Source organism: Schistosoma haematobium, chromosome 4 (assembly GCF_000699445.3).
Source record: "Schistosoma haematobium chromosome 4, whole genome shotgun sequence".
NCBI lineage: Eukaryota > Metazoa > Platyhelminthes > Trematoda > Strigeidida > Schistosomatidae > Schistosoma > Schistosoma haematobium.
The window spans coordinates 14,097,146-14,105,602 of record NC_067199.1 but is presented as its reverse complement, the minus strand read 5'-3'; the positions used below and the strand labels follow the sequence as shown (position 1 = coordinate 14,105,602).

Genomic DNA, 8,457 nt, shown 5'->3' with positions numbered 1-8,457 from the left:
GGAAAAAATACAGTTTATTGTTTTTATGCGAAATTACAGTGTCTTCGAAAAACATAAAAACCAAACACTTCATAATTCTTCCAATTATGTAGAAATAAAATTTGCTTTCTGTTCCTTTTCCTGTATTCCCCAACTGACTATTCTCCTGACGACCATAGCTCTTCAAATTTCTGCTACGTAATAATTCTTATTATCAGCTTAGCATCCAGTATGGTAGGTCTTTCGTAAACCATGATTTTTCCCAGTCTCTTGGCAGTATAGACTAAAGCAAAGTCATATAAAAACGGTATGCCTAGAGGTTCAGTAACTGCATACACTTTTGCTTTCATATTTCCAAAATAAACATCGCTATCATCAAGAGAAATGATGATGTAATGGAAAGACAATTCCCTTCCCAATTATCACAGGATCCATTGACAAGCTGCTTTCAAAATTAATTGTTGGTCTTTTACCATTGTCGGTACAAAACACTGCTGAAATATTCTGATAAAGACTCAATTTTTGCAACACAATTTCTTGAGCAGATTAACGGACTTTCTTGTAACAAAAGTGATGAGATTCCATCAATTATCTCTATCTGCTTCTTGATATACAAGAACAATCTTTCCGAACCATGCCCAGCCTTACTTACTAACGCTTTTCAAGCACTCCTAGCCTTGCAATGGGTAGATCTGTGATGTTCACATAATGTAAAAGTAAACACACTGCAATGCTTTCTTCGACATCTAAGAAGTTTCTCGATCCGTTTTGAATCATGGTTGTTTCATCGTCGTAAAATACCTGTAATAATATTCGATGAGATAAAGATTTTCCCAGCTATGCTAGGGTTAAGTCTAGTCTCAACTTAATCCTTTACCAATGTATTCTGTGGCTCAGGATGGAGTCTGACTAATCATCGTTCAACCGAACAGGTGCTGATTATGACACAACCGCCCATTTTCCGTCACTCAATTCAGCCACATCGAGACCACATGAAACGCTGACGGTTTTGTCCGGTTCTCCAAGATCCATTTTAGAATACTGACCACTATTACCCAGCTGTATTTCACACTTGGTTTGTTTCGAAGGAGATTTTCCTTTTCTATGATTCACAATCGAGTGTTTAACTCACCCCATAACAGTGCGTGCTACACTGGCGTTAATAATACAACGCACCATTACAAACAGATTAAGAAGAATGCATTGATCTTCATTGGTCAATGAAATAACGTAAGTTTGGTCACTCACTATGCTGAAATTAAATGCTAGAAATCCCTAATTCACTGGAAGGTTTGTTCACAAATTTGACGGTCAAAGCGTAAAATATTGGATTTCGAAGCCCTCTGAATACGCCGGGTCATGTGAGAATGGACGATACGGATGAAATAGATTTTCTTAATTATGTTTCTTCCGGACAATATGAGAGACCCCGTGAGCCCGTTTTGATAAAAGGATGTGGGGATGTAACAATGTGAGTCACCTTTTCGGAAAGTTCAGCATTTGTAGTAGTTTGTGAATAGCCCCAAAACTAAAGTTTCTTTTGCCTGGCCAGTAAAGCTTCATTGGTTTAGTCTGAATATTATTTACTTTAGTTCTAAAATTCCATTCACTCAGAATTCTCCTCACATCTGCAGTGGACATTTGTATTGCATGCTTGCTAGTGTCTATTTTCGAGATAATAATATTAATAAGTTGACTCTTAGTATGTATAGTTATAAATTTTCATGAAGCCTTACAAGTACAGTAATCGAATGACCCCTCCGTGTTTTCAGAGAGCTTCAATCAACAGGTGTAATTTTCCCCAAATTTTTATCAAACTATTCAGTTTTGAAAGTGTTGTCAATTTTCGATCTGAATTGCTTAGTGTCCTAACAGGATTACAGCAGTAAATAACTAACAGAAAAGCAGTACGTCGCGAAAGATGAATGGGGAGTTTTAAGTAGCAATTCAATTAACTTCACCACACCAACACCCTGAGCAAAGAGTTGTTTGTTCCTAAAATTCACAAGTTAGGAAGCCTATACGAATAAACTGATTGTATATTTATTCTGACCCAACACGTGATCTAATGAAATGTTCTCTGTAGCTGCTGCCACTGGTTTGAGCAGGACTTGACAGTAATCGGAGTTCTCCAATCCCCTCAACTTTACATTCTATCATTGAATACTTCTGACCGTTAGCATCACGCGATCAGATGTCGGTAAATGTGGAGACAATCTTCCCCAAAACTTGAATTACTATTCTTCTGTAAAACATTTTATGTATTTTTAATGTATTGGTCAAGCTGAAATTTTATTGTGTTTCTACACAGTTATAGTACGTTCTTTTTTGACCTGTTAATTTTTAATAGATTTCGCCAGTTGCAGGATAAAATTCAATTAAACATAAATTAGCTGCTCAGTTATTTTTCGAACTTATCCTAGTCATGTGTCAATTGTTAGTCACAGATTATGATGTGTTGTGGTCCTGTATTCTACTTATATACTCTTGTACGTCTGGATAATCAAGGTAGTTGTGACCTTTGTCTAGCTTCTGATGTTTTAAATAAAGCTCTAACAAATCACAAATTCACTCAGTCTTCATCTTTCAGCGGTCGCGTTATCAAAGTTAGTGAAGTCGCCATTGAAGTCATGGGCAAGAATGCAAATTTTACCAGTAGATCATAAATCGGTTACCTTGTAGTGGAACGAAGTTACTACTTGTCATAAAGTATTGAGTAAAATTACTAATCGAAAACTCCCAGAAACAAGAATTCTGAGTCGGTATCATACGAAATATCTATAATTTGATTCACCCGTTTTACCATGCTTGACTGATCTTATTAAAGAGATCTGTTTTCTACGAATTTCTTCTGGAAGTTGTATAGTCTCAAATACATACTTCTTTTCTCACAATGATTACCAAAAATATATTCGTTAGTAACGACAAAAATTTCGTTGAAGTAAAGAGGAACGAAGTAGGCAAAACATGAAAAATGTTATTCCTATTAAGGTTCTGATGATGTGAGAACGTAGTATTTGTAAATGTGCAGTCTTGAGAGTAAATGCGCTGAAAGATATCTTCGCTGAATCTTTTCTTGTCAAATGTCTCAACTGGCGTTTTTCATCTATAATCTCAGGGAATCGCGAACCTCTTTTCTAAATATCCTGTTAATCGTCTTGCCAGTATTTCTCACTAAACAAGACTCCAATTGAATCAAGTTACAAAAAATTCCATTTTCATGGAAATGAGAGCAAGGTAAGCCTCCAGTCAATCAGTATAGATGAACCACATCTAAGAAAGGGCATTTAGCGTAGTCTATGGAAATTAACGACTCTCTATTTATTTGCTAGGAGATAGTTAATTTTTGCTTGTCGTTAAGTCGGTTTGGATCTGACTACACTTTTCTGTAGTTTTTCAGCTTCTACTGCACCTAAAATAGACCCTTAATGAGCTTATCTACACAGGCAATAACAATTGTTACTGACTGTCAGTCTGAACGTAATCTTTCTCCATCTTGTTTTCTCTTTGAACTGTATCCTTCAATATTTCGTGTTCCTTTTATTTCATATTCTCCCTTCCATATCTTCAACGCAATATCGTTTCTTTTTCTGTGGCTCGTTCTCCAGTTTAAACAAGGTAAATTGAACCGAGATAGATGTGTGCCACCCAAGTAATTAAGTTCAGTAATGGTTGGAATAGCAGTATTGTGTCGTAAGTAACACTCGCTTTTAGTGATTTCGATTTACTTACTGACTATTACTCGTCATCTTCATTGTCTAAAGGGAAAACTTCATTGGGCTTTTACTTGAACAACTTATTCATCCAATCTGTTTATGTATTTGATGTGAAGCAACATATTTGATTTCAAGACTACCGATCTATTGTTCGATCTGTAGTCATCATTACAGTTAGTGTGAAGTAGGCATAGATTACCGATATCAGTAACTTCACTGTGTAAACATGTTTACATTTTGATGTTGACCATATCTCAACTTTATAGAGTAATTTGAATAAACGAGTGAAACGACCAATGCATCTAGCTGTTCTACACTTTGACATCTGAATCATATGATAAAGACGCTAGGTAATTAGTGAATGTGTAGATTTCAATAATTTACAAACACTGGAATTATTACTTTTCATTGTCATATGACTTCACTACATAACATCAGTCCATGAAGTCACTGTCAATTAAACTGAGCTGTCCAAAAGTGTAGGAAGCAAGAACAAAGATTCTAGCAGAATAGAATTAATTCATTTTATTTCGTTTGGTTATTGTCAGCTGCTTACAAGCTGTGTTTAAAATCGTAATTACAAAATGGTTTTAAATCACTTACACAACAGATGTTAGTTGGAAGTTGTTTTGAAAACTCATCAGTGTAGTATAGCAGGGGTGTAAATAAATTTAATAGACGGAATATTGTTAATATATACCTTATGTGGAAGAACATTATACAAAATTGTTTGTAACAAGAGTTTGAAGGGCTAAAAACAAGTGATTACATAATGAGTAAAACTCAGTTAATAGAATAAGATTACTAACCTAGAAGATAGTCGAAATGAAAAGACGTGATGGTGTAACTAAATGAAGTAAAGAATTGAAGAAATATTATTGAAGATACAGTGAAGGAACATTTGTCACTAAGGCAAGGAAAGGTTAATGGATATCCTTGGAACACAAGTCAGATTTTCGACGCCTGATGGCAACTGCTTCAGCAAACTTCGGAAAACTGAGACTTGACTGTCTATTAATCACCTTGAAAGATTGCAAGATATCGACCTGATGTCTTGCATCCAAGAAATGTTTGATAGTCACACTGTTTAAAGTCGTTCTTTCTCTTGTTCTAAGACTTTTTGGAACATGTTCAAAATAGGTGTAGACTGCCTGATTGTGGTCTGTGTGATTATTTTAACCAATGGTTAGAGACTTCGGATGGCACGGCTCAAAGTCTTTTGGAATAACAGGTGTATCCATTCTTTGTCTTCCTCACAATCCCGAACTTCTGAATTCCTTGCATCGTTTGATGCCAATCACTGCTGGTACTGCCACTACCTCTACTATTATAGGATTTGACTTGAAAATTTCCTCTTTGGTAAATTGAACTGATGTATATACGTACCAGGCTTTACATTGTAACTGGCTGATTTTACAGCATCACTGTTTGACCTGAAAGTTCTACAACTTTTAGAAATGTTTAAAATAATAAATTTCATCAAATCTCACAAATGACGTGAAGATTACGGTATACGAATAAGAATTTTCTTATGTAAGTTACAGGGAAATTTACAATTTTGTATACTGAAGTCGGTGTACTTAGAGTGGTATCAACTTCCTTTCGTTCTCACAATAATGCTGTTGGCCAACTTCCAATATGTGTAAAATTCAACGTGGTTTTTTGTGATAATTGAGCTGAACAACTTGGTTCTACAAGCGTATACAGCATCCCATTGTTTTTTTTTTTAGATTTTCAAAATAAGTAAGATAGTTATTGCCTGACAAGAATCAATTCATCAATAGTCACTAATACTGAGTCTTAACTTACCTTTTATTGCTCACAGGATATTTTATGTATATTTTTATTGAGCAAAATCAATGATTATTAATTAGTAGATAGGACTATCTTATATTTTCATCTGCGTAGCTTTCCAACATACACTTTTGTTGTCACTATTTTTGTTTGTGAAGCCACGTCCGCGTTTTTACTGTATATTTTCTATTGATATTACAATAAATCAGGTGTTTAAAATTAAAATTTACCTATATGATATAGTTTGTAATGTTAATCTGTTATTCGGTAGTTTATTCTTTTTAGTTAGCTTCAACAGAGATTCATTTATCCAAGTTGTAAGCAGCAAAATCTAGACATGGTTCATAACTTTCTTGATAAACCCATGTTAATTTACTTACTCATAACATTCACATATAAAATTATATAATGCATTTCACTTTCTTTAATTAAAATGTTAGCTTTGGTATGAACAATAAATTCAAGGAAGAATTCCCTAATGAATTACATGGTAAACTAGCACCTGAAGAATTTGAGGAAAGTATACGCAAAATAAATGAGCGCTTGGAGAATTCACTACCTAGTCATGTTAGATGGTTTATTTGTGGGTTATTGTGTTGTTGTTGTACAGCTGGCTGCTCACTATGGCCAGTAATTCATTTAAGCAGACGAACCAAAAGAGATCTACAAAAAATACTGGAAGCTGAAAATATTCGATTGTATTGTAATATTGGTTTACGTTTGTCTTTGGTCAAACAGCGGTCTTCCGAAACAACAACACTGATGGAATACGTATGTTTCCAAAGCTTTTTTTAATCGTGAATTATATATGATGTATTGTATTCCTGAAATAAACTTTGTTATGTCCTAGTGAAGATTAAATTACGGGTAACTTCTGAGAACTATTAATGGACTGATATTATATATATTGTATAAATATTCAGTAACTAGATTGTGTGTAGCTGTACTCCTTTTATTATAAGCTTTATTTTGATTTATAGACTATTATGATACGACTTATTATTCTTAAATTATACTCAGTTTATTGATTGCTGTCTCCCACGTTCACAGTCACTTTTTGGGTTGATCTTGTATAAATGTTATTTCCTATTTTATGGTATGATGCAGTCCGTTTGGCTGGTATATAAACCAAGTATGTTTGAAATAAATAATTCGCATAGTGGAAGCTGCTATTGGCGTTCTGAACTTAAGTGGAAGGGCTAGGAGGAAAAAGGACCAATAAAAAATCTAGGCTGTTCATACCGGTCGAACTTCATTGGTTTAGTACGTTACTAAGATTGTATGAGTCGTATTTCGATTGACGAATAAATTAGCCGGTCACAACAAACTTGATGTCAAAGTGTAAACAATAACATAGTTATTTAACGTGTAACAGATTCAAATAGACCACGTGCTAATAATTGAGTGAATAAATCTCAGTGTTCCTCGTATTTAAAATGTAGTTTGATCATCTAAAGTGTGACTTAAACTTTGCGTGTTAGGAAGAATTAATTAACATTATCTTAATTTATAGCATTACTCTAGTTGACTCTCGGTTTATATAACACTGATAGTGATATGAAATAACTTTCTCAATCACTCTACTTTTTTGATATTTCACTTGAATATGTTCATTTTTAACTTTTTCCATTAGGTTCTTCGAATAGATCAATTGCCAAAAGCGTGTATATATTTTCCTGATTGAACTTTTCACAAAATTGAGACAAAAAACGGGCATCATTATCATTTCTGAGGAATTTTTACTTTCATTCCAATTTCCATGAAAAATGTTCAGTAATTTTATTTTTGTAGTGATATATCTTCCTTATTTTCATGCCAAAATGTTGAGTTTTTCTTATCAATATTACTAGTCCTATGTTCAGCTGATTATCATAAACAATATCATATTGAACCGTTCGAATGTATACACGAATTCAATAACGCTATGTTTAAACTGTAGGTTTTAACTTACCTAGTAGATCTGAACAGTTTGTTGTGAAATATACTGTTCACTATCCATTTGGATATATATATATATATATATATATATATATATATATATATATATATATATATAATGTTGTTTCATTCTTCAATAGTTGTATTATTTCAATTTCATTATTTTTGTACATGTACCATTTATTTTTCTATCATTGTTATTATTACTCTCAATAGTATTTAATGATAGTAAATTTAATTTTTAACTCCTCTTTTCCCCTTGTTATATATGACCACTGGGATATTGTTATCTTTTTTTTTGAGGCAATACCAACATTTTTCACTTTCTCTAGTTTCTCCTACATTACTTAATTTGACTACTCTTCAATACATCACATGCATTTCTATGTGGCTTTGGATACGTTGTATACTGGTAAGTTTAGTTTTGAAGATGATAAAATTTAAGTGTCATTCATCCAAATACTGTTGAATAATATCCTAGCCGTATACTATTTAACCAAAGCATCATTTCTTAAGTGATTTATATTTCAGTTTTTCATCCTTAATCCAATCTGTTTATTTTTCTTTAGGAAAAAAGTTACGTTTAGTTTTGCATACTCCAATTGTTTGTAGTTTCGTGTAAAATTGTATTGGTTTACGTGTTTTCAATATTTATACACATGTAAACCACTTATCTTACTTTTTCTGTTATTTTTATGATATTATAACAAATTTTCATGAGTAACAGTTATGTTTATGATAGTAATGATATTTTAGAATTATTCACTTCCTTGTAAATAAACCCTGCTGTACATCAATTATATCAAAAGTATTATCTTAAATTCAGTAAATCTTTTTATTTCTTGCTGTAGGAGAATTGCTGTCAGCTCCCTGTTTTTACATCACTATTTGTTGAGTCGACGTATATGGTGGTAGTGGATAAATTACTTAGTCAAGCATATCTTTTAAGTTATCCTAATAGTAGTCATTCATTTAGTAGGAAGTGACTTCATTAACTAATAGAAATTTAGACTGCTGAATAATCTAGTAG

The 8,457-nt window shown here is 33.0% G+C and overlaps 1 protein-coding gene across 1 annotated transcript; it reads left to right on the top strand.

Annotated features, from left to right (window-relative positions):
- Positions 1–1,335: 1,335 nt before the first annotated feature.
- On the top strand, positions 1,336–8,236 carry CHIC2 (Cysteine-rich hydrophobic domain-containing protein 2). The gene is made up of 3 exons (XM_012944161.3): positions 1,336–1,450; positions 5,930–6,260; positions 7,123–8,236. The coding sequence occupies exons 1-3, from the start codon at positions 1,347–1,349 to the stop codon at positions 7,171–7,173; spliced, it is 486 nt and encodes a 161-aa protein (XP_012799615.1). The 5' UTR covers positions 1,336–1,346; the 3' UTR covers positions 7,174–8,236.
- The last annotated feature ends 221 nt before the right edge of the window (positions 8,237–8,457 follow it).